Here is a 27,972-nt window from a genome sequence, read left to right on the forward strand (position 1 = left end):
TTATGGGCATTCAACCCGCGGGGGGTAAACCCGAGAAAACTTGAGTTGGGCATCCAAAGTGTTTAGAAAAAAAATAAAAATAAAAAAATGCGATTAATCGCGAGTTAACTATGGACAATCATGCGATTAATCGAGTTAAATATTTTAATCGATTGACAGCACTAGTAAAATCATATCCTGTGGAAATGTGCTTTTGTAAAAAGAGATTGGGGAGTAATTCTCAACTCCAGAAGGTCCCCTGTAACTAATATAAAGTCCTGTGTGAATAATAGCCGGTGGCTAGAGGTTCCGGCGCCTGTGTTCTTGACCACATTGTGCTCAACTCAAAAGAGTTATGGGTCACATGACATTTTTATTGCCAATTCATATCATCATCAATAATGTCTCATTCAAGTTTGACTTTCAAATTCCTATTTAGCCTACTATTATTTAACCATTGTAAATGTGGACAATAATATATATTAAAATTACATTATTAAATTGTTTATTTGGAGGGTTATTGCTATTATTTCTAATAGCACCTACACTAGTAGGTAGTCTGTTAGAAGTCCGATAATCAACTTTGAGTAATCAAGTATGGCGTTTTTGGATTCTACATTCACAGTGGAGGCATGCAAGAACAATACTCAAGGCATACTTTTAAACCGACATTGATAAATGTTACACTTACTATGCATTTCTGTATTTTTTTACTGTATATTTTATATTAGAATGTAACATAGGAAATGTATATATCCCGACCGCATTTTATTCTTAGGCTTATTTTTATTCTTATTCGTGACTTTTGTTTTTGTCTACCTAAAATGTTTACTGTGAGCGATTTGCAGTGCCGAATTTCCCTCGGAATGAATAAAGTATTTCTATTCTATTCTATCAAGGGGTGAGTAACTGATATATGCGTTTTATACATGAGATGAGTTTTTAGGGGTCCCCGTCGTTTGTTCGATTTACCTGGCGTAGCTCTTCCTGGAGGCGGGCTCTGGAGTCCAGGATCTCGTCTCCATTGGACAGGAGGAGAGGATGTGCGATGCACAGGTCTGGCACGGCCCCGCCTTCTATCATGGAATTGTAGAGGAGGGAGCCAATGGCAGCTTTCGCTTCAGATAGCTCCTCCTCTGAGGAAAGCACCTGGCCCATGGTGATGGTGGGGTGTGTGTGTGGTGTGTGTGTGGTGTGTGTAGGGGGTTGTCAGGAATATATCAGTAGTTCAAATACACTATTTCATGGGGACATCTGAGGAATAAGAACACAAAAACAGCAACCATTAGCCAACATTATAGATGCGAGGTCTTCTGACCAGGGCTGACACAACTCAAAACAAAAAGGTGATGGTGTCTTTAAAAAGTTATGGCTCCGACATTGTGGAACGCTCTTCCTATTAGACACAATCTGCAGTTGTCTGAAGACTTTGTTATTCAAACTGGTCTTTGTTTTGTAACTTTGAGTGTTTTAAATTAAGATCGTTGTTAATTATGTTTGATTGTTTGTTTTTTACAATGTTATGGTCTTATTCATCATTTCATTTGTGAAACACTTTGTGACTCTGCTCTGTGAAAGGTGCTCTACTAAACAAACTGTACCTACTTACTTACATTCAAGATGGCCACAGTGTGAGAGGTCGTGTCTCAATTGCTCGTCTGTTTGTCGCAGTTTGTAGCCGATAATACTGCTATTTTGATCCACTTTAATTAGTTTGACCAGTTTAACCATTTCAGTTTCATTGCGGTGGTTTTTTTTCTTGTTTGTTCGTGAAAATGTCAACTATTTCACTGCAAAGTTTGATGGACGCCATCGAGAAGAGCATGACTGAAACGCTTCAAATGCTGAGACACATTGATTCAAAAGTGGATACAGTTCAGGCTGACTAGTATTCAGTAGGGATGGGTACCTTTCACATTTGAACCGATACGGTACCGGTACCTGTGAATCGATACCCGTACCCAACGGTACCTTTTTTCGGTACTTTAGTCTCAAGAAATTTTATTTACCTACCTCAGTCGTGAAAAGAAAATCCAAACTTCAAATAACTACAATTTCGACAGTTTTCGGCTTGCCATTGCTCCGACTGCTTTGTTGTTGAATCAAGTCAAATCCTAGGTAAGCATATATTGTGCGTGTGAACGTTGACATGAAAAGAAAAAAGGTAAAAAAAAAGGTAAAAAGAAAAAAAAAAAAAAAATTTTTTTTCCTGTATCTCACTTGAATCGATACTCGGTAGTACCGACGTGTTTCGGTTCGGTACCTCAAAAGTACCAAATTCTGTACCCACCCGTAGTATTCAGAACTCCCTGGTGATGTTTGGAAGTCAAGTCGAGTTAATTGAGGAAAGAGTCGGCAAAAACGAGAGTAATGTCGATAATCTACTTGCTCGGGTGAAAGTTCTAGAGCAGGGGTTCGCAACCTTTTTTCCCCCAGGGACCCCCAAACATCTCTGATGAAATTCCTGGACCCCCCTCCTAATAAAATAACATAAAATAATTTTTTTTTTGTCATTTTAATACTTTTTTTTGTCATTTTAATAACAAACTGCTTATACACAGCACAGGCATATGCATCATAATTAGACCCACTATGCTTCTTTGACTTGTGCCTTCAATCAACAAATCTCATCTTGCACCATATGTATTTCAAAATGTTGGCCAATATTCAAATCCTGTATTCATCCTCTCAAATCAGGCCCTAATGGTGAACGGTTTGCATTTATGTTGAATGAAGTAAGAATCCACTGCAGTAAAAATATCCTCACCTCGAGTGGTGGTAGTAAGGTTGACCGACATGAGAATGTCCTGCTTCAGATCCTCATTTTCGATATACTGCACATAAACGATGAGCACAGCCTTGTCTGCGACAGTTGTAGTTTCATCAAGTTATATGGCAAATGGACCCTTTCTAAGCTTTTCTGACAGCTGCTGCTCGCAATCACTTGACATCTTTTTTTTTTATCCACTTTTTCTCCCATTTTCTATATTTTCTCCCATCCCAATTTCGTATCATCCAATTCACCCCTCCCCTGTCACGAACGCTGTTTTTTGCCTCCCACAAGCCAGCTGCAATGTGGACTAAGTCATACATAGCACAAGTCCCCTCTGGTACTTGAGGTAACAGCAGTCGCATCTTTTCACCTGCGCAGCTCGATCTCTCAGTGGCGAGGAGTAACGCGTGGGAGGCTCATGCTGCCCCCGACACTTCCTGATTCTACTGCGCAGGCGCACCAACCGACCTGTAGGAGTCGCTGTCCACAACGCCCGATCCCCACCCATCAGTTTCCCACCCCCTAATACGGTCAATGTGTATTAGTATGAACGACCAGCTAAACTGAAAGCAATGTGGAGCGCTGGGCTCGAACAGGCGAGCCCAGCGTCTCTGCATTCGTGGCGAGCGCCTTGCCCACTACACCACGTAGCCGCCCAATCACTTGACATCTTATCAATTCGGTCTTTCACTACATTGTTCGAGAGTGGTACTGATTTTAGTTTATCCGCCACCTGTGGGCTGCACAGTTTCTAAACCATTTTGATGCAGGCTGGTTTGATGAGCTGCTTGCCAATATTGTGCGGTTTCTTTGCTTTTGCAATTAAAAGAGAACACTCAAAGGAGGCTTCGGTAGCCTTCTGTAAATCACTGCCACCCCTGCTCCACGCTACTCTAACATCAACGGGCTTGTTCGCCTTGAGAGACTGTTCTTTCCTCTGAAAAAAGTCCGGATCCTTCCCAACGGTTTCTGGGTGCTTAGACGCCTGATGTCTCTTCAGCTTGCTGGGCTTCAGGCTCGAGTTTGCCAACTTTTCTCCACAAATCACACACTCAGGTCATTTGTCTGGTCCCTCAGTGAAGCCCATGGTGATGTAATTTTCGCGATTGCTGTAGGTCCTAACTTTTTTTGCAGATGAGCTGCCGTCATCTCCTTTTCGTTTGTCACACATTTTCGCCTCTAGCGGCTGACTTCAGACGAGCAGAGAAAGTTAACTAGCGTGCTAGGCTAGCTACGGAAAGTGATAGTCAACTGATTCGCGTTTTAGCGGCTACCCGGTAGCCTACTGTTAACGTTCAAAAATCATGTCTAGATGTTTATTTATTTATTTATCTTTATTTTTTATTGTAGTGGAGAGACTATTCATGCTTCTGATGATAAAAATATGCGAATTAAATATTTCTATGAAAAAAAAAAAAAAGAAAAAAAAAAAAAAATCATCTGTGGTCTGGCGGACCCCCTGCGCCCCCTGGCGGACCCCCAGGGGGTCCGCGGACCCCAGGTTGGGAATCACTGTTCTAGAGGAACACAACGCTTACTTACGTGAGAAGACTGATGACCTCGAGAATCGGAGTCGTCAATTGAATCTTCGTGTCGTCGGAATCCCTGAGTCTGCCGAAGGCACCGATGTGATTGGGTTCATGTCCAAATTAATTCCATCGCTCCTGGGTCCGGATAACTTCCCCACGGCTCCAATCATCGAAAGAGCCCATCGCTCACCGACAAATCGTCGGAACGAGCGTGGCACTCCTAGGCCCATCATCATGAAGTTGCTCTACTTCCAGGATAAGGTGAAAATCCTTCGACTTGCCAGAGAGAGTAAAAGAGTGGAATTCAACCGGTCTCGTGTCTACTTTAATCCAGACCTCAGCGCAGACTTAGCGAGGCGTCACAAGAGCTTCGCCACCATCGAACGCAAGCTCCGCGAACGTAAGATCAAGTACTTTGTTCGCTATCCATGTACATTATGTGTCACCATTGATGGCAAAGAAAAAAGATTTAACTGTCCCAAGCTTGCTGAAAATGCCTTGATATCTTTACCGAACTCTCCAGAAGATATGCGGTACGAATGATGATGTTTATGACTGAGTTAGTGCTCGGTAGCTCTGCTTATGGTCCGAGCCGGCGAATTAATTGGCCGTGCCGTCTCTTCGTCTTAATTCTCCTGTGTTCCTTCATATGAAGCGATGCCTCTGCATTATGCGTTTTGTTTTATTTGTGCCATGTTTATGATTTGGAAATATGTGCTCAATGTTAGCGTGAGCCTACTACATGGCTTCATTAATGTTACATGCTGTTGTGTTTACATTCTGAATGTCGTAGAGAAATGCGTCACTTCCGGTAGCGCCTACGTGCGTACGTCACGTTAATACAGTGAATAATTCATAGTAGAGATTTATCAGAATTAAAGATTTATAGCCTTCGGTGCCGCCTGTAAATTTCAGGCTACAAACTTTTCTTTTCTTTTTCTTTCTCTAGAATACAGACAGAGCTTTGAGTTTATAGTGAATTCCCATAGACATGCCAGGTACTGCTGGGACATGCTGGGATTTAGTTTTGTGTTGTCATGTATTTATGTTATCTGTTGTGTGTGTGTACTTGAATGTATGTCGCTCTCCTGCTCCCTGCCCATTATCCATTGTTCCTCCTTGCACAAGATTATATATCCCTGTTTTTTTTTATTTGATTTTTTCTTTTAATACAACTCTGGTATGATGAATACTTCTAAAGGTTTAAATGTTATCCATCTGAATATAAGGAGTCTGTACCCAAAAATGTATCTACTTAGAGCTTGGCTTGTCTACAATAATCCCAGTGTAATTACTGTGTCTGAGACGTGGTTGCATAGTTCAATCTCTGACAATGAGGTTGAACTTGACAACTATGTTCTGTACAGAGCTGATAGGGGTACTAGAGGTGGAGGAGTGGCTACATATGTCAAATCAAACCTGACATCTGAGCTCCTCAGGCCAAGGGTAAACCCTATACATTTTGAGTGTCTTTTTATTAAAATTTATTTTCATGAAAATAAACAGTTGACCATAGGAAATATTTATAGACCTCCTGATTCCCCCTCTGAATCTACAAATGATATATTATCCACCATTAACTCTTTAGATCGTCCAAATGAAATTATTATCTTGGGTGACTTTAACATCAACTGACTAGTTCGATCATCTAGTAATGCTCGAAACCTATTTGGCAGTGTTAACTTAACTCAACTCATTAGTGAGCCTACTAGAGTTGATACTAGATCCAAGTCCCTGCTAGATTGGATTCTCGTCTCACACCCGGACAGAATTTCAAACTCTGGTGTGCGACCATTCTATAATCTTCTGCATTTGGAAGATAAAGTTACCACGTTTACCACCAAAATGTATCAGGATAAGACAATGTAGGAATTTGAATATTGAGCACTTTATTCAAGATATAACATCTATAAATTGGGACAGGTTTAAATTAATTCCATTTGTTGAAGATGCAGGGAATTTCTTCTACACTGAGCTTACTAATATTATTGACCATCATGCTCCCTGGAAGACGCTCAAAGTCAAGGGTAGACACTTGCCCTGGATTAATAGTGAATTTATAAATCTGTATAAACAAAGAGATAAGGCTTGGGAAAAGCATCGTCTGACAAAGGATTCTGCCGACTTCATTGTATATAAACAAATACGGAACTTATGTACAACTAAAACGAGAAATGCTAAATCCAACTATTTCAAAGATTGTTTAAGCAATGATTTTAGCAATCCAAAACAGTTTTGGAAGAGAATCAACAGTATTACTGAGAAGTCATCTATAAATCCCACTCATATTAGAATTAATAATGAAGTTGTCAATGATCCCTCCTCAATTGCACTTGCCTTTAATCAGCACTTTATGTCTGCAGACTCAAATTTAATGACCCCTCATATTCCGATGTGCCTCTTAATAACACCAGATGCAACAGCTCTTTGTCCTTTGGAAGTATCCGTCCGCTTGATGTTCAAAAGGTCATTGATGAATTAAGATTGGGTACTAGCTGTGGTTCAGATGGTATGGAGATCAAATTCATCAAACTTGCATCTCATGTATTATCATATCCTTTGTCTGATTTATTTAATTTATCTTTAACAACTAATGAAACTCCTTTAAGCTGGAAATGTGCAAAAGTCATTCCATTGCATAAAGGTGGTGATCCTTCTGATCTCAATAATTATAGACCAATTTCAATTATTAATAGTATAGCAAAAGTCTTTGAAAAACTAATTTTTAATCAATTATCCCATTATGTTAATGAATCTCATATTTTATCCCCATGCCAATCTGGTTTCAGGCCATACTACTCCACAAATACAGCCCTTCTGAAGTTGACCAATGATGTTCACTCAGCAATGGACAATAACATGGTTACTGGTGCAATATTTATAGATCTCACAAAGGCTTTTGATTTGGTTGATCATTATCTTCTTCTTGACAAACTGTGTGCTATTGGTGTCTCTTATAATTATTTACTTTGGTTCAATTCATATCTCCACCATAGACGCCAGTGTGTATCATATCAGGGTAAACAGTCTGATTTTTTTATTATGGATAAAGGTGTTCCTCAAGGTTCATCTTTAGGACCATTATTATTTTCTATATTTGTTAATGATCTCACCCTGATACCATCTGACTGTCTTACTCAATTGTACGCTGACGATAGTGATTTATTCCTCTAAGTCTGATATTCAACAAATTCAGTACTCTTTACAGACTCATTTTGATGCTGTCCAGAAATGGTTAGCTATTAACCAACTTTTATTAAATAAGAAGAAGTCCTATAGTATGCTTTTTGGTACTAGATCAAATCTGGTGCAAATATCAAATCAGTTGTCGATTAAGTTTTTAGATGATGCTCCTCTTGATATTGTCGATGAATATAAGTACATGGGTCTTTGGCTTGATTCTCAACTCACCTTCAAGTCACATATTGATGCTGTGATGAAGAAAACAAATTGTAGCTTGAGAATATTGTATCGTTCTATTAACTGTTTTTCTCTTCAGGTTAGGAAAAGAATCATTATACAGCTGGTACTTCCAATAATGGATTACGCAGACATAGTCTATCAAAACACGACACTAACAAATCTCCGTCCTTTAAATGTTACTTATAATAGTGTTTGCAGATTTATATTGGAAGAGGCGAATCAATAACGCGCGTGACAGGTCCTTCAGTGACTTCCTACTTTATTCATTCACAGAATCAACACCGTACACACACCTACTACTCCCCTATATCTCCTCCCCTGTGACGCGTCAACTCTGGCGTGAAAGACTCCCTTAATGTGACACCACACAGGCCCCCCCCGAACACCCAGAGTAGACATACCCTGCAACCCCAACCCATACCAAAAAAAAACCCAAAGTACTCAGCCCCTCGTAGGAGGCCTGACTACCCGACCATAACGACTGCGCTTAACAGTCAGGGGGGAAGGGGGAAGGGCACGAGCCGGCGGCCGTCCGCGCCGGCGGCGAGGCTGGACTGGGGGAGAGTCCGGGGCTGCTGCCGGGGTAGAGGCAGACATGGGCCGCAAACTTGCGGCAGGAGTGGGGTTGGGTGGGCGGCCGCGCCGTCGGGGCTGAGCCAGCTCCACCGGCCCGTCCGGGTCCATGTGTGCAGGCTTCAAACGGTCCACCGATATCCGCTCCTGAAGCCCCCCTCTGTCCACCATAAAGCTCTTGGGTCCCGCTTCCAGGACCCGAAAGGGCCCATCGTATGGAGCCTGGAGTGGAAATCGGTGGGCATCGCGGCGGATGAACACGTACGGGGCTGACATCAAGTCCTTGGGGATGTAGGACAGGGGAAAACAGTGATGTGCGGGCACGGGAGCGAAAGTGCTGGCGGCGTCTCGGATGGCCAAGCGATGAGTCGCAGCTGACCAGGGGGCTGTGGCACCTGGGAGGAACTCCCCAGGGACTCTCAGCGGCTGACCCAACACGAGCTCAGCCGAAGATGACTGCAGATCCTCCTTTGGGGCCGAGCGCAGGCCTAGCATGACCCACGGCAAACGGTCAACCCAATTACTGTCCGTAAGAGCCGCCCGGAGAGCAGCCTTCATAGTGCGGTGGAAACGCTCACAGAGACCATTTGCCTGCGGGTTGTATGCCACGGTGCGGTGGAGTTTCACCCCCAAACTCTACGCCACGGCGCTCCAGAACTCTGACGTGAACTGGGGCCCTCTGTCCGAAGTTAGATCCGCAGGGGTACCAAAACGGGCCACCCAGGTGGAGATGAACGCCCGAGCCACGTCCGCCGATGTAGTGGATGACAGGGGCACAGCCTCCGGCCACCTGGTGGTCCTGTCCACCATGGTCAGCAGGTGAGTGAACCCCTGGGAGGGGGGCAGCGGGCCCACCAGGTCCACGTTAACATGATCAAAACGTCTCTCCGGGATGAGAAATGGCCCCAGCGGGGCCTTAGTGTGCCGATGCACCTTGGCACGCTGGCACGCTACACAAGAGGCAGCCCACCCCTTGACGTCCTTCCTGAGGCCCGGCCAGACGAACCTAGCCCCCACCAGCTTAACTGATGCCTTCACCCCCGGGTGCGACAAAGCATGTATAGCATCGTAAATGCGGCGGCGCCAGCCAGCGGGGACCATCGGGCGAGGTCGGCCTGTGGAGACATCGCAGAGGAGCGTGGCCTTACTGTCCTGGAACACCACATCCTCCAGTCTCAGTCCTGTCGTGGCTGTCCTGAATGCCTGGATGTCCATGTCCGTGCACTGGTCAACTGCCATGGCTGCGTAGTCCACACCCAGGTGCACAGTGTTGACCTGCACTCTGGAGAGGCAGTCAGCCACCAGGTTGTCCTTGCCCGCCACATGCTGCAGGTCCGTGGTAAATTCCGAAATGGCGGACAGTTGGCGCTGCTGCCGTGCCGACCATGGTTCCGTGGTCTTAGCCATGGCAAAGGTCAGAGGCTTGTGGTCCACGAAAGCGGTGAACTCCCGGCCCTCCAACAGGAACCTAAAATGACGCGTGGCGAGGAAAAGGACCAGCAGCTCCCTGTAAAACGTGCTGTATTTCCTCTCGTTGTCCCGCAGTGTCCTGCTGAAAAAGGCCAGAGGCTGCCAGGCGCCAGCCACCCACTGATCACACACCGCCCCCACAGCATAGTCCGAGGCATCGGTCGTGAGGGCTATTGGAGCGGCCGGGTACGGGTGTGCCAGCATAGTAGCGTTAGCGAGAGCAGCCTTAGCACTATCAAACGCCTGGACCCTCTCAGGGGACCAGTCCACCTCCTGATTGTCCTTCTCCTTAGTGCCTCGTACAGGGGGTGCATCAAGAGAGCCGCTCCTGGTATGAATCGGTTATAAAAATTGACCATACCGAGGAACTCCTGTAGGGGCTTGATGGTGCGAGGACGTGGGAAGGCAGTGATCGCCTCCACCTTGGTGGGCAGAGGCACAGCTCCCTGTGAAGAGATGTGATGGCCCAGGAAGTCTATGTCTGGCCGGCCGAACTGACACTTGGCTGGGTTAACAATCAGCCCATGTTCATTCAGCCGCTGAAACAGCTGTCGGAGGTGCAAACAATGCTCTTCAGCAGATGTGCTGGCCACCAGGATGTCGTCTAAATACACAAACAAAAATGACAACCCTCGCAGCACAGAGTCCATCAACCGCTGGAAGGTCTGCGCTGCCCCCTTGAGTCCGAAAGGCATCCTTAAAAACTCGAAAAGTCCAAACGGGGTAATAACAGCGGTCTTGGGCACGTCTCTGGGATGGACTGGCACCTGGTGGTAGCCCCGCACCAAATCCACCTTGGAGAAAATGGTGGTCCCGGCCAGGTGAACAGAAAAATCCTGGATGTGCGGGACAGGGTAGCGGTCATGATCCGTGGCACTATTGAGGCGCCGGAAATCTCCACACGGGCGCCACTTCCCATCAGCCTTCGGAACCATATGCAAAGGCGAGGCCCACGGGCTGTCGGAGCGCCGCACAATGCCGAGCTGCTCCATTGTGTCAAACTCCCCTTTAGCGATGGCCAGTTTAGCGGCGTCAAGGCGGCGTGCGCGCGCGAAAACTGGCGGACCGGCCGTGGGGATATAATGCTCCACCCCATGTTTTGCGACCATAGCAGAAAACGTGGGCACAGTCAGAGCGGGGAAATCAGCGAGAAGCCGCTGGTACACGTCCCCCGTGGCGAGGATGTTGGCGAGGGCAAGCCGCCCCCCCCCCCCCCCCCCCCCCCCCGCAGAGTGCAGGGGTAAGTGGCAAATGACACCGCGTCAATTAAGCGACGGTTCGCCACATCCACCAAAAGTCTATGAGCACATAAAAAATCCGCGCCCAGTATAGGCATTGACACAGAAGCAATTACAAAATCCCAATTAAAAGCATGTCCATTGAAACAAACAGTCACTGACCTGGTGCAGAAGGTGCGAATCGGAGTTCCATTGGCGGCGTCCAGCGGGGGGCCGTGACTGCCACTCAAGCCGTCCGCAGCTGAAGCTGGCAGGATACTCCGCTGGGCTCCCGAATCCACCAGCAAGCGCCTACTGGACAACGTGTCCTCAATGAACAGCAGCCTCGTCGTGTCGCCAGCACTCACAGCTGCTAATGAGCGCCGGCTCTGGCATTTCCCTGGCCGGAAAAAGAGCAAGGCTGCTCACATCGCCTGGCTTTGGCACCATAACGCAGATGAAAAAAACAAAGTTCATTCTCCCTCCGGCGATCCGATACCGCAGCTCCAGTCATCTCCCCCGCCGGCAGCGCAGCGTTAACGTTAACGCTGTAGTGGCGGGTTGCCAGCAATATTCTGTCAGCCTCTTCTGCCATCCCCCGATAATCCTTGGCTCTCACGAGCGGCGAGCTGGCCAAGGCAGTGCGTACTGGAGGTGGGAGCTGACGCAGAAATAACTGTATAAACAAAAATGATGCGTCACCTGAGCCGAGCAACGCCAACATGTTCTCCATGAGCTCGGTTGGTTTACTGTCACCTAAACCGTTCAGTGACAACAGGCGCTCCGCCCGCTCCGTATCTGACAGCTGAAACAGCCGTAACTGTTGTTTGAGAGCGGCGTATTTCCCCATGGCCGGCGGCTCTCGTAAAAATCCCATGACGCGACGGGTGGTCTGTGCATCCAATGCAGCGACGACATGATAGTATTTCGTGTCGTCCACTGTGACACCTCGCAGATGGAATTGAGCCTCGACATGTTGGAACCATGGGTCCGGGTCGTGCTGCCAAAACTCGGGCAACTTGACAGACACCGCAGCTGCCACCGCAGCGGGCCGAACAGCGTTTTCTTCGTTATCACTCATAATAATAATAACAATAATAATAATAATCCAACGATCAAGGTCACCAATGTGGGAAGTTGAAGGAAGAGGCGAATCAATAACGTGCGTGACAGGTCCTTCAGTGACTTCCTACTTTATTCATTCACAGAATCAACACCGTACACACACCTACTACTCCCCTATATCTCCTCCCCTGTGACGCGTCAACTCTGGCGTGAAAGACTCCCTTAATGTGACACCACAAGGTGTCCTTATAGAACCCATCACTATCTTATGTTTGAGTCGTTAAACTGGCTTTCTCCCCAATTCAGAAGACATTTTCATTGGTTGCTTTTTGTTTATAAATGTATTTACTTTAATTATCCCCCCTATCTAAAGCAGTTCTTAACACCATATAGTAGGGATGTCCCGATCCGATCACGTGATCGGGATCGGGGCCGATCACGTGATTTTCCGAAGATCGGGATCGGCAAAAAAAAAAAAAAAAAAAAACGATTTTTTTTTTTTTTTTATAACTTTTTTTTTTTTTATTCAACAAACATGACCATGTTCACGTCTTAAACTCATACTGAGGCCTTAGTTTTGGTTTTAAATTGCATATCATCATTCATTTATTTATTGTCACAGAGCAGAAGAATTTTGCCAAAACAAACCAATAGTATCCAGCTGCAGAACGGCAGACCAGCCACAATCTCAGACCCAAATAATTTTTTTTTATCCCAATTTCTCACATTACATTCACCCTGAATGTTGACGTTATCCAGGTGAAAAGTTAACTTCATAAATCATTTGATGTATAATTAAATCAAAGGAAATGCGTTTGGGTCTGAGAGTGTGGCTGGTCTGCTGTTCTGCAGCTGGATACTATTGGTTTGTTTTGGCAAAATTCTTCTGCTCTGTGTGACAATAAATAAATGAATGATGATATGCAATTTAAAACCAAAACTAAGGCCTCAGTATGAGTTTAAGACGTGAACATTGTCATGTTTGTTGAATAAAAAAAAAAAAAAAAAAAAAAAAAAAAATTGATCGGATCGGGAAATATCGGTATCGGTAGATACTCAAAATCACATGATCGGGATCGGATCGGGAGCAAAAAAACGTGATCGGGACATCCCTACCATATAGTTCAACTTTAGTATACCTCGAACTAGGGGTGCACCGATATGAAAATTGGCCACCGATACCGATACCGATTGTTCAACTAACACAATCGGCCGATACCGATACCGATAATTGTGGCAAAAAATAAGTATTTTTAAATTTTTTTAATATTTTTTTTAATATTTTTTTTTTATTTTTTTTATTTTTTTTAATGAAACTACTGTATATTTGTATGTGTGTTTGTATTTGTAGGCCTCTTTACTTACTTAAAAAAGGAAACATCAAGAAATATGTTTATGGTATCACTGATCCCTCTCCCAGTATCGTCTGGCGGCCTGCAGAGGGATACTATTTTCTCAACCAGAGCTTTCAACCAATGCAATGGAACCATTCTGGCGGCCTGCAGCGGGATACTATTCTCTCAACCAGAGCTTTCAACCAATGCAATGGAACCATTTTGATTGACAGTCGATTCGGCCAATTACGCCACACCGCTAGCACCCACCTCCTGCTTACCACCAAGCGTTTATTCATTTTTCTACTTCGGGGCATGCCGCCATTGATGATCTGCTTGCGAGAATGCGAGTCAAACTCAGAACCACAACAAGCTAATACGTTAGCTGCCCGGCAGTGCCCGCCGACCAGCGCGCTCCACAGGATGGCCAAACGAGACACAATGATTTTACTGCAACAAATGTTATAATAAAACAAAGCCTTTCTATACATTTGTCTGGTTGAAAACTTTATTAACAGATTGCAGAATGTGTAGTTGTGTACGGAATGAGCAACGGAATGTAACCGAGCTATGCACGGCTTGCTTGCTATCTTCGGGTAAATACTATGCTGATGTAATTGAACGTGTAACTAACTATAATAACGTTAATGCCACAAAACGAATGTTTGTGTCATTTTAACAGCAGATACTTTCTTAAATGCCATCCTCCCGACAGAGCGGTGTTGATGGGGAGCTCTGATGGATTCGCTTGGTTGTGTTATTACTATGCATTGAACAGCTAACCGAAAGCTAGGGTTAACTAATGTTAAAGGTTTAGCCATAACGTTACGTTGGCTAAAGTTGGGGCTATTCTTAATCCAGTAATAATGGCTGCAGACCTGCAAGCAAAGTACAGCAAGTTGGCAAAGGAGTATTCCAACGTAAATCACATTTTCACCAGTAACGTTAGTCTTCTGCCTCCCGGCTATGAACGGACTCGGAGTAATGCCTTGCTGCTATGGGTAATAATAATATGCTGATGTTATTGTCCGTGTAACACTAACTATATAACGTTAATGCCACAAAACGAATGCCTTGTTAATCATAAATAGTAACTTTGATGCAGTAGCTTGTGTGTGTGTGGGGGGGACGGCGGGCGTTGTGCAGGTGGGTCGCGAGTGAACTTTTTTTTTTTTTGCCTTTTGACGCTACACAAATGGATGGTTAGTTATCGGCGACTGCTATCGGCACATTTGAGCTTATCGGCCGATAGGCCGATAGCAGTCAACAAGGCACTTATCGGCCGATACCGATACCCGACCGATATATCGGTGCACCCCTACCTCGAACCATCAAAGCTATCGGTCGACTTGCCTTTAAATATAAAACACCAGCTGATTGGAACAAACTGCCTAGTTCACTCAGATCTCTTACTTCTTACCGGTTATTCAAGATATCTTTGTTCACTCATCTACAGACTACTTGCACCTGTTATTGATTTACTGTGTTAGGGCTTACATGTCGTTTACAGATCAAATTATAATTTTGTACGCGTTTTATAAGGGAACATATATATATTGGTGATCCTCTTAGGAGGAATCAGTGTGGACTGGGAGAGCGTCTGTCAGTGTATAAGTGCATTTGTTGTCCTGTTTTTTGTTTTGTTATGTATTGTATTGTATTGTATGTTTTCTATCCTATGTTAAGGACCCCCTCGAAAACGAGATAGCATATCTCAAGGGGTTTATCCTTCCAATAAATTTCAAATTTATTGGCACATCCTTCATTCCGACAGCCATCAGACATTATAATTAGGGATGGGTACCGAATTCGGTACTTTTGAGGTACCGAACCGAAACACGTCGGTACTAGGGATGGGTACCGAATTCGGTACTTTTGAGGCACCGAACCGAAACACGTCGGTACTACCGAGTATCGAATCAAGTGAGAAACAGAAAGAAAAAAAAAGAAAAAATACTTTTTTATTTATTTTTTTTACTTTTTTCTTTTCATGTCAACGTTCACACACACAATATATGCTTACCTAGGATTTGACTTGATTCAACAACAAAGCAGTCGGAGCAATGACAAGCCGAAAACTGTCGAAATTGTAGTTATTTGAAGTTTGGATATTTTTTACGACTGAGGTAGGTAAATAAAATTTCTTGAGACTAAAGTACCGAAAAAAGGTACCGTTGGGTACCGGTATCGATTCACAGGTACCGGTACCGGTATCGGTTCAAATGTGAAAGGTACCCATCCCTAGTCGGTACTACCGAGTATCGATTCAAGTGAGATACCAAAAAATAAAAAATAATAATTTACTTTTCTTTTTTTTTACCTTTTTTCTTTTCATGTCAACGTTCACACGCACAATATATGCTTACCTAGGATTTAACTTGATTCAACAACAAAGCAGTAGGAGCAATGGCAAGCCGAAAACTTGTCGAAATTGTAGTTATTTGAAGTTTGGATTTTTTTTTCACGACTGAGGTAGGTAAATTAAATTTCTTGAGACTAAAGTACCGAAAAAAGGTACCGTTGGGTACCGGTATCGATTCACAGGTACCGGTACCGTATCGGTTCAAATGTGAAAGGTACCCATCCCTAATTATAATGCATCATTGTAGGGCTGACCTTCGAATTTTTTTTTGGCACAAGCTTCGAATTAAAAAAAAAATGTATTAATTTTTTTTTTTTTATCTTATCTTATGTTGTGGGACTTGTACAGCACTTTGGTAAACTTTGTTGTTTTTAAATGTGCTCTATACATAAAGTGGATTGGATTAATGAATTAAGTAGCCCCTTTCGTGACTGTGACGCAGCCAACACGGCTGTGTGATTTAATTCAAGGTGGATCGCTGTTGTCGTTTGAACAACTTCAGATTTCATGGGAACTACCAATCCCCCAAATCAAGAATGTTTAAGATGAATGAAGTAAGATTTTGATTATTTGAAATATGGCCTGTGTAGACTAATCTATGCACAGAATTATGTCAGTCTACAAGGTCCGGATTCTACATGGTCCGGCAATGTAGACCTTGTAGACTCCACTACAGACCAATTATCAGTGAATGTTCATGCATTTTTAAGAAGGGCTACTTCCACAAAAAAACAAAGAACTCACCAAAACATCTCAGTAGCACCTTATCTAAATTTTCTATTTCATATATGGAGATTCATATTTATTTATGTATTGCATGCATTTCTACATTTTATTTCCTATTTTGTTTATTCATCCCAGTATCTTTCTTTCTTATGTGTGGAATTCTACAAGGCATTTACATTCACATTTACATTTAGTCATTTAGCTGACGCTTTTTTATCCAAAGCAACTTACAAGTTCTGTACGACAGGTCATCAGGAAGGATACAACTCTATCAGCTGAGTAACAATATTCATCAAAGTGTTGCGTGTTACAGTGTACAGTAGGTTAGTTTATTAGGACAAGTGCATGACAGTAAGGTTAGTTATGGTTAGATTTTTTTAATTTTATTTTTTTAATTTTATTTCAGATAATGGTTGAAGAAGTGCGTCTTTAGTCGACGGCGAAATATTGGATGGGATTCGGCTGTCCTAACTGGGGTGGGTAGTTCATTCCACCATTGTGGGGCAAGGACTGAGAATAGGCGTGTAGGTGGTGTATATGTGTTTGAGGATGATATCCTTCAAACAGGCAATAGTGATGATATAATTTGGGCAGTGCTGAGCTGGGTTACTTTCCTCCAGTGTATTTGTCCCCCGGGCCCACCCAATGGCCCCATGCACACACACCGAAGTAAAAATTTAAATTGAAAATTTAAATTGAAAAAGAAAAACGTTGATAATTTTTTTTTTTTTTTTTTTAATTTCGATTTTTTTTTAATGTTCGAAGCTTGTGCCATCGAACGAAGCTTCGAAGTATTTAAGACAGCCCTACATCATTGTGCCTCACCGCATCACTGAGCACAGGGTGACAGTACTATCTTCCTGGACTTTTACTTTTACAATTTTACACTTACTGTATATTTTTACTGTATATTTTATATTAGAATGTAACATAGAAAATGTATATCCCGGACCGTATTTTATTAATAGGCTTATTTTTATTCTTATTTGTGACTTTTGTTTTTGTCTACCCAAATGTTTACTGTTTACTGTGAGCGATTATAGTGCCGAAATTCCCTCGGGATGAATAAAGTATTTCTATTCTATTCTATTACCTGGGTGGTGAAAACCCTACCACTCTGGACAGCATAACAGAAATGACTTGGAAGTAAGAAACCATGATTTAGGTTAATAACGCTATTCAGCACAGAAATACCATCACTGTTGTGAAGGGCCAGATTAACACTGAGAATCAACGTTTTATTGTTTATATAACTTGTATATTATTTATATATATAAGCTATATCCCTTTAAGCCTCCGTTTGAATCATAGCGTTATTCGCTTTCCTCATTGGATAATGCCCTTGACGTTGGCAGCGCCAGGAGTCGCGCCCTCAGACAAGTTCAAGGACGAGTCTGGACAAGTCGAGACATGCCTGGGGCCAGCGCATTGATTCCAGACAAGAGCTTCGGCTGCGCACTAGAAACTCCTCTAAGTATATATATTGTGGAAGGGCGCAAACAGTAAGAGTTCGTCCGAAGTAATGCAACAGCAGTAGTTGAACCTAACGTATTGTGCAGTTCGTCATTACAGTTAACGCAGTAACGTTAACCCAGTTCGTCTAGTAGCAGAGTCAAGTTCGACCTAACTTAACGTGAAGTAAAGAGTCGTCATTTAGTGTGAATCGTAGGGCTGGGCGATATGGAAAAAATAACGATAACGATATGATAATTTTATTTTATTTCTCGATATCGATAATTATCGAATTGTTATAAGTATAAAAAAATTAAATTTTTTTTTTTTTTTTAACAACAGATGTATGTTTATTTTGCAGCAATTCTTTGTCATTGCCGCCATCTTTAGTGTTACATCCCCTCACACTCCAGTTCTCAGGCTGCAGCTGGTTTAAAAGCTAAAGTAAACCGGCTTCTCTGCTGGCTGTGGCTCCAGAGGAGTTGAACAGTTCTGGCTCTGCTAGTTTATTTTCGATCTTTTGGCGCTTTTTTGGTGGACAAACCACCGCACATGTGCACTGTGACTCGTGACTGGAGTCTAGTTCTGCTAGCACACATAGCCTACTGTGTACAGACTGTTTCAAAATGTATTTTAAATTAGAAAGCAAACAAAATAAATGGACAAGAGAAAAAGAAATCTGAATTTGGTCAGTATTGTCATTTGGACAAGCAAAGCCATTACTTTAAGTTGCAGGCAAGAAAGACAAGTCTGTCCACTGTCACTGGTTTTAAAACTGCCCTGTTGCAGGTAAAAAAAAATAATAATAATAAAAAAAAAAAAAAAAAATCGATATTCGATATCGATTATTAAAATATATCGCGATATTTATCGTTATCGTTATATCGCCCAGCCCTAGAAATCGTATTACAGCAGTTCGTTCGGTGTGCAGCATTAACAAGCAGTTCGTTCGTTTAGTAACTAGCGTGAACCTTAGCAAGTGTGTGTGGACTTAAAGTAATTAGTGCCAGAACACGAGGTGGACCTAGCAGCAGAACTATTGGACATGTGAGCATTGGAACCTACCGCGGCGATATTGTAGAACCATTATTGGTGGATTATAGTGACTTGTGGAAACGTCGTACCGTGGAGAAGATCATCGTTAATACCATTGTCGTTTGGATTTAACTACCCTGAAGATTCTACATCGGGCTAGCTTCGGGGACGAAGCTGGCTGGCTATCATCATTGCTATCGGGCATTGGATTACAGCTATTACCTTGCTACTGAGCACTTGGATTATAAAGACCGGATCCGTATGAGAACCCCTTTCTTCAAGTGACCAGCCTGAGTATCCGTATATTCTTCATTCCTCCGGAGCTTACAACTCTGTGGGAGGATATCACCAGTCTCCAGTTATACCCTCGTTTGCCCACTATATTGCCATCTCACGCCATGCGGCGTCCGGTCTAGTATACTTAGCCTAGGAATTATTCATTCCCACTGACTTTGCTACTCTCTGACTTTCTAATATTATTCGCCATAAAAGAGCGACCCAGTAATTATCAGTTGTATCTTCTGCATAATAATAAAATACTGTAAATGATATCTCTTTGTCACCGTGCCGTCTATTTGAGTGTCTGCCATAATAACTGTACTGTCTGGCAAGTAATAATAATATGTAGTAGTGGTTTAATCTATCACAATCTTTAATACAGTCAGGGTTTTGTAACCCCTCAGTTACAATCACATTATGTAATTTTTTTTCTTTTCAAAATGTTCATCATGCATAATCTCGTTTTTTGAGGGGGTCCCCGACCACAAAACATAGAAGTAAAAAAATATATATATATATATAAAATAATCCAGACAAAACTAAATACAAACTGTATAATCAATTCAATGACATAAAACAATAAACATACAAAGACATGCACATAGAGAGCTCTCATACTCCGCCACACACACACCCCATTACATGTATTACAAAAACAAGTTGATGTTAATAAACAAGTAATGAAATCGTAAATGTATGGAACGATGTAACTGATTTGAATGAGCTGGCTAAATTATTCCAGTCAGATGGTGCTTTACACCTAAACGCTTGTCTCCCAATTGCCTTTAATATTCTAGGAGCATCAAAGAAAGGTTGTTGGGTGTGTTGATTGATTGATTGATTGAAAATGTTATTAACAGATTGCAGAATGGGTACAATACAGTACAGCTCAATACACACAATTGTTAAGGGGATGCAGACCAGAGTACTATGATCAATAGAAAATGGGGGACCCTGATGTAAACAAGACGAAAGTCTTTCTCTGGTCTGCATCCCCTTAACAATTGTGTGTATTGAGCCGTACTGTATTGTACCCATTCTGCAATCTGTAATAGAATTTTCAATCAATCAATCAGAAAGACTTTCGTCTTGTTTACATAAGGGTCCCCCATTTTCAATTCATCATAAAGTGATATTTTTTATAAAGGCCTGCTATGAGTAATACATCTGGTAACATGCAGCATGCAGCTAGCGTGTAGAACACTGGACAGACAGACCACCGCAACACTTCCGGTACTTTGAGCTCATAGGAGAGTCAGCTAAACCGCAGCACAACCACTTACTCTAATAATCAACATCACGAGCTCCATGTGAATGAATGAATGAATGAAAACTTTATTAACAGATTGCAGAATGGGTACAGTGCAGTACAGCTCAATACATACAATTGTTAAGGGGATGCAGACCAGAGAAAGACTTTCGACTTGTTTACACCAGGGTCCCCCATTTCCAATTCATCGTAAAATGTCATGTAACGCGGAAGTGCAGTGGTCCATAGGCCCATCGACCACTTTCACTAAGCATTAGAATGCAATGCGATAGCATGTTTGCTAAAATGTGTTCTCAATAGTTGGAACACAGATGCAAACATAGCTTAGAAGTTTTTAATACTTACTAAATAGACACAATCCAATCCTCTCTCCTCTCCTCTCTGCCTCCTGCTCACCTCCTGCCTGTTGCAGTGAAGAGAGAAACCAAGACAACAGCAGAGTAGAAAGTAGACCAGCGGTAGAACTAGAGCTCCCCCTAGTTGCAGTACCAATGACATGTAGCTACTAGTGTGTCATGCTGGTGTTTTTTATTTAATCTTTTTTTTTTTTTTTTTTATATAGCAGCTATTTTTCATAGTGGAAAACTAGGCCAAGGGCCTTTTAACTCCACTGACTGTGTTTACATTAGTCATTTAGCTGACGCTTTTATCCAAAGTTCTGTACAACAAGTCAGCAGGAAGGGTACAATTCTGGCAACTAAGTAACATTGTTTATCAAACAGTGTTGAACTTTGGTGCTACAGTCTTCAGTGCATAGTAGTATAGACATAATATTAGCATAGTACTAGATAGTCAGGGCCGCCTGGGATGGCTGCTTTTTTATATAGCGCTTTTATCCAAAGCGCTTCACAATTTGTTACTTACATATTACCCATTCACACACCGACAGTGGAGGCAACCATGCAAGGTGCCAGCCTGCTCATCGGGAGCAATTAGGGGTTAAGTGTCTTGCTCAAGGACACATCGACACGCTGCCCAGGAGTGGGAATCGAACCGGGAACCTCCGGATTGCCAGACGACTGCTCTACCTCCTGAGCCACTGTCGCCCCAGAAATGGGAGAAATGCGAGGCCCTGTGCGAGATTTAAACGCGAGGCCCCCCCCCCCCCTAAAAGGTAAAAATATATATATATATATATATATATATATATATATATATATATATATATATATATATATATATATATATATATATATATATATATATATATATGCACAGCACTCTCTCCCACCTTGACCGTCAGAAGGGGGGCTATGTGAGACTGTTGTTCATTGACTACAGCTCAGCGTTCAACACCATAGTCCCCACCAGACTGGTGGACAAGCTGATCGAGCTAGGTCTGAGCTCCGCCCTGAGCGCCTGGGTACTGGACTTTCTGAGTGAAAGACCCCAGGCGGTCAGGGTGGGGGGTCAGACCTCCAACACCATCACCCTGAGCATCGGGTCCCCCCAGGGCTGTGTTCTAAGCCCCCTGCTGTACTCACTCTACACACACGATTGTGTGGCCAAGTTCAGCTCCAACTCCATAGTGAAGTTCGCAGACGACACGGTGGTGGTGGGGCTGATCTCGGACAACGACGAGAAGGCCTACCGGGAGGAGGTTGAGGTACTGGAACGTTGGTGCCAGGACAACAGCCTGCTCCTGAACATTGGTAAAACCAAGGAGCTGATCGTGGATTATAGGAGAGGACAGCAGGAGACACACACACCACTGATGATTAACGGGGCTACCGTGGACAGGGTGAGCAGCTTCAAGTACCTGGGGGTCCACATCTCAGAGGATCTGACATGGTCAACACACATAGACACAGTAGTAAAGAAAGCGAAGCAGCGCCTCTACCACCTGAGACAGTTAAGGAAGTTCAAAGTATCGGGGAAGATACTCCAGTCCTTCTACTCAGGAGCTGTAGAGAGCATCTTGACCGGAAACATCACTGCCTGGTATGGGAACAGCACGGCACAGGACAAGAAGGCCCTACAGAGAGTGGTGTGCTCAGCCGAGCGTACCACGGGTATTGCGCTACCTCCCCTGCAGGCTCTATACAACAAGAGGTGCAAATCCAGAGCCTGCAGGATAATGAAAGACCCCCACCACCCCAATAACAGCCTGTTCCAGCTGCTGAGGTCAGGCAGACGCCTGCGAACCCCAGCTACTAGGACGGAGAGGCTTAGGCTAAGCTTCTTCCCCCAGGCCATCAGAGCCTTGAACAACGAACATTGAGAGACACAGAAACTGAACTATCCACACACAAGCACACACACGACACGCACGCTGAGCACGCTCACACACTAGCAGCCACTTTAACACTCATGCCGCACACACGCACACTTATGGCCAGAGGAAAGGCCACTTTAAATTAGTAAAACAACAGGAACAGTGTATTGCACTACTAAAGCTACCTAGCATGTCCTATATGCTCTGTAAATACTATGTACAGATACCGAGATGGCACACCATGTTACCTGTTATTGCACTGTTGTTTTTATTGGATTCTATTATATGTTGTACCACTGTATTTTTATTGGATTCTATTATATGTTGTACCACTGTATTGCACATCGTCGCGGGCAAGACCAGCCGCATTTCATTTGTATACCTGTATGCCGTGACAATTAAAACTCTTGACTTGACTTGACTTGATATATATATATAATTTTTTTTCTTTTTTCTTTTTTCTTTTCATACAGTCAACATATTCTTAAATAATAGCGCTGCCCGAGGCTGGGCATGATACAGTCAACATATAGCAAGAGAGAGAGCGAGAGAGAGCTCCCGTTCTACAGTCAATATACAGTGTTATCGCTGCAATGCCCCTGACCCTCCACCAGAGCAAGGCCAGAGAGAGAGAGAGAGAGACACACATGGGAAAGAAACAACCCAAAACCAGAGCAAATTGAAATGCTATTTGGCCCTAAACAGAGAGTACACAGTGGCAGAATACCTGAGCACTGTGACTGACTCAATACTAAGAAGATCCTTGACTAGGTACAGACTCAGCGAGCACAGCCTAGCCATCGAGAAAGGCCGCCATAGGCAGACCTGGGCCCTCATTCATCAACCTGACTTACGCACAGATTTGTGCTTAACCTGTGCGTACGATCATTTCTAAGCAAAGAGTGGGATTCATCAATTTCAACTTGAACTTGACTCCGTGCTTACGTGTACGCACAGGTCAGAGCACACTTAGCTGACGCCCAGTGGTAGAATATCGTTACTACGCACAAGCGCTCCTCAGTACATGCATTCGTTCCAACGCGGAAATAAAGACACTGGCCGTGTTCTGTAACTTCTGTATGACCCCCGTAATTCATTATAGTTCATTGTGAAATAGCGATATTAGTGTAATTATTGTCAAACCCTAAATAGCATGTGGAATAGGTCTTTCTCTCCGAATGAATGCAGGTTTATATATATAGCGTTATGGGGTGCACTGACTGCGCTCGCAGGAACTGTTTTCAGAGATAGCATCAGATAGGGATGAATGAGGGGCAGTCTAATTGCAGAGAGAACATAATATTAACTAGAGTCCACTACCCGAGACACCTCCTTCATTTGTACCGCAATTTGGGACCCAAATTGGAGCTACGAGCTTAAAAGCTTTTCCGTGCTTATTTGATCAAGGTCCAGCTGCAGAGCCGGAGAGACAGACAGCAGAGAGACAGACAGACAGACAGATAGACACTGTTCCACAGTGTGTGTGTGTGACCACTAGTCTCCTAGTAGAGACCCCCCCCTCTGGACCACCTCCCAGTAGAGACCCCCCCCCCCTCTGGACCACCTCCTAGTAGAGACAAGTTTTCAGAAATGTATGTTTATATATGCAAATGAGGCACTTCCCCATTAAATATGTGGACATTTATGGATGCAATAAGGCAAAATGAAGTAAAATGAACAACTAAATGTGTGTTATTGACGTTTTATTGTCACTAGTTTCATAGAAGACATGTTTAGGAAGCAAAATATAACAGAATCTCAAAATCAACAAAAAAGGTATATTTGCCTATTCACCTGCAGTGTCTCGCCTTAATCCTCATCTTCGTCTTCTTCCTAGAGAAGTCTCTACTAGGAGGTAAGGCTGAGCCCGAACGTTCGAACGTTCGAACGTTCGTTCGTTACGTTGACATTTGGACTTTAATTAATAGGTTCGAACGGTCGGTGAAAAAAAAAAAAGCAGGCGCGCGACGTTGAGGCGATGTGAAGCGGCGCGTCCCCCGAGTGTGCTCGGCTCAACCAGTGTGGTCTCTGCCGGGCTGTAGCTGGATACTATTGTCTCAACCAATGCAATAGAACCATTTTGATTGACAGGCGATTCTGCCAATTACGTCACACCGCTTGAACCCGCTTCTGCTGTTACCACCAATCGGCAGCGTTTATTTATTTTTTTACTTCCGGCAATACATTTATCTGCTTGCGAGACCGAGAAGCACAACAGAGTGAACAGACTCCGTAGCTCCCCGCTGAGGAAGGATCATTAATGAATACCAGCCTTTTTCGGCCACGGAGCGCGAGCTTCATGGCGGGAGGTGGTTGCGTTGTAAACAACTCTGGCCGAGGGCGGATGGGCGGCAGGCGTGTTGGGAGCCCGGCGGCACCCCGCCGGTGTCTCTCTGTCGTCCCCCGTTCCGAGGTGGTGGAAGGATCGAGGCGCGCGCCTCTCTCCTTCCCGTCGACCAAGAGTGAATACCTGTTATTGAACGTGTAACACTAACTATATAACGTACTTAATGCCACAAAACGAATGCATTTGTTTATCTAGCCCCTTACGTGACTGCGGTGTGCAAGGGCTATTGTTTATCATAAGTAGGAACTTTATGCAGTAGCCTACTCAGTAGCTTGTTTATTTTTGTGGTAATATTGCCTTGGAATTTCATAATTAATATGTGTGAATAAATTAGAGAACCATACTGCAAAAAGGAATGTGTGCCCTTTCAACAGTAGAGGGTGTTTTAAGTGATACTGGGATTAACAGCATAGTCAATGTATGTTCAAATTATGTTAACCAAGTGACTGTTTGATGTGCAGTATTTAGGTTTGAGATGCAAACCTGATTGTTGATTCCTGTACACAGCAGCCATGTTGATGTTTTCTGATAAATCCTTTGTTCTATTCACCTTGGACTCCTGGCTCTGATCAAATAAATCAGCTGAGTTGAACTACAATTCTGGTTTGTCTGGCCTACACGTTTTATTCCTCATCTGCTAAAGTCTGATGAGGAGACCAACAATTCTATCAAGTATGAATCTTTCCTCCTCTTTCCAGATAGTCAATCTCATTGTGTTGTGCTACAATAACCTCAAATTATTGTAGAAAGTCTGTGGGAATTTACCACAGAAATGGTGCCGTTCTTCCCTACCCTTTGTGTCTCCCCCTGAAAAGGTGCGGTGGGGTCTTGTCATATGTATCATATCTGGACCTTGCTGTGTGTTGGGGACACGGGGCAAAGAGCTGGGGTGTTGCTGCGTTTGAAGTGATTAGCGATGGGCTTGTTGTCTGAATGGAGGAGAGAGAGGGACAGAATGAAGGTTGGTTGTGTACGCCACTGTTTGGGGCCCGCGGTGAATATGGCTTCTGCATGCATGGGTCTGGGAGCGCGGTGTCTTAGGTTAGGATGTCCGGAGGTATGACGATCGCGCTTGTTGTGCAGTGAACATGCAAACGTGGGCTTTTTGTGTTTGTATGTTCATTCAGACACAGGAGGCCGGTCTCGGCCCAGCGGGCCACGGGGGTTGGGTTGGTTGACTCGTATGGAATATACTTTATGAACTGTACGGGGGAGTTGCACCAAGAAGGTTGGTGGCGCACAGACTATCTGGTCATGATGTAAAGGGAGATAGCGTCGCATGACGGCAGGTAAAAGGCTTTTCTGGCTAGGAAGCGCGGCGATCTGGTGTGTGCGACAGGGGCGCGTTCTGAGTATATAAATTCCCTAAAAATTATTCTCAGGAAGAGGGCGCGGGTAATGGTTGATTAAGATTTTTTTGTTCTGAATGGGGAGAGAGCTGTGTATAAGAAGAGCTCTGTTGTTATTTAGAACATGCAAATCAGGTATGGTAAAGATGAGTTTGGCCCCTGCATGATCGGGGAACTTGGTCTGTGCGATTACAGGATAAAAACGTAGTAATTAATAGAAGTGTGGGGTGCCGGCGTGTTCAAGAGGCTCAATAATAGAATGGTTTACTGGCTGATCGCGTGATAGTCCGGACGTGTCTGCGGGAACCAATCGGCCGAATTAAATGAAGATATATATTCGTCCTTAGGTATAATATCGAATTGGGTCCGGAGATCCCTTTTTAATCTTGAGCGAAACCGGCGTGTTGATTGATTACGTTCGCTGTGATACAAAAACAATTCGGTCGAAATGACTGATATAGTACTTAATGGTTGTATGGGGACTATGGCTATGGTTAGGAATTGTATGGGGGGGCTATGGCTATGGTTATGAATGATTGGCGTAACGTAGGAGCTTCTTGTTATTTTGTTATGATATTTTGATGACCAACGGACATATGTTTGAGGCGAGTCCCTGCTGTTGGATGGGGCTAGCTGGCTTAGCTCTGTGGAAAAGTCCGCGGTGAAGCTGGGGACGTTACGATGGCGTTATGAGAGAATTGTTTAAACGCTGTGGCGGCGATTGCAGGTAAGGCGAATTTAGACGTGGACTGGAGAGATTGTTGCCGTTTTGAGGGTTATTATTGATGCAGTAACGATGGTATAATATGATATTAGGGATTCGCTGCTTGGTGACGTCATAGTGTTGTGGGGAGTATGTAACGTTCGCGGTGCTATGAAGTGAGGCGGAGTAGGTAGGAGAAAGGATTCGTGTTGAACTATATGTGCGGCGTTGGTTGGTGTATTTGTTTTAAAAATTATTTTCTGTTAGAGTGGTTGGCTATTTTAAGCTTGTGTGAATTGTTTATGCTTTGGATGGTACTGAGCGAATTGCGTGGATGAACGGATCTTGAAAGGCACGGCTCCCGTGAGGGCCTTGAACGTCGCATTAGAGCTGGCTAAAGCTAGTTAGCTTGCATGCCGTTGTTTTGTGGCGTTTGGGGGCGGCATATGTCACGTTTCGAGTTTTGAGAATGATGTTGGGGAAGGGGTAGATAACGTGGTAGATAACGTGATAAATGTCGTGGCAGATTATGAATATCGGGGCAGGTTATGAATGTCGTGGCAAATTTTGGTTGTCGTAGGCAACGTTATAACAGCCGCATCGGTTGCAACTGCGCATGCGCGGTACAACGTGGATTGGGTCTGGTGCATTTCGTGATAGTTCGCTCAGGGGATAGAAATAACGGGTAAGAGGATATTCTGCATTATGTAATATGGCGGTATTTGTATATTGTGCATTGTATTTTTGTGTAAGCAGGGGAAGGGATGTAACATGTATAGTGGTTAGGTTAGGGGTGATAGTCAGTAAGGGTTTACTTAGGGTGCAAACAATACAGTGAGCCTATTGAGGAGGAATGGAATAATGGATACAT

General features: G+C 43.7%; 1 protein-coding gene across 1 annotated transcript in view; it reads right to left on the reverse strand.

Moving 5' to 3' along the window:
• Positions 1-20,897, reverse strand: part of LOC311234565 (uncharacterized protein) — a gene marked incomplete at its 3' end in the record, with an annotated part of 70,709 nt that extends 49,812 nt beyond the window's left edge. Inside the window, exons 1-2 of the mRNA XM_084321814.1 lie at positions 20,833-20,897; positions 952-1,233 (exon numbers count right to left, since the gene is read on the reverse strand). Coding sequence (XP_084177940.1) covers positions 952-1,137 — 186 coding nt within the window. The 5' untranslated portion in view covers positions 1,138-1,233; positions 20,833-20,897. The remainder of the gene's footprint in view (positions 1-951; positions 1,234-20,832) is intronic.
• Between the last annotated feature and the right edge of the window lie 7,075 nt (positions 20,898-27,972).

This window comes from Notolepis coatsorum (assembly GCF_963971535.1).
Source record: "Notolepis coatsorum genome assembly, chromosome: 9".
NCBI lineage: Eukaryota > Metazoa > Chordata > Actinopteri > Aulopiformes > Paralepididae > Notolepis > Notolepis coatsorum.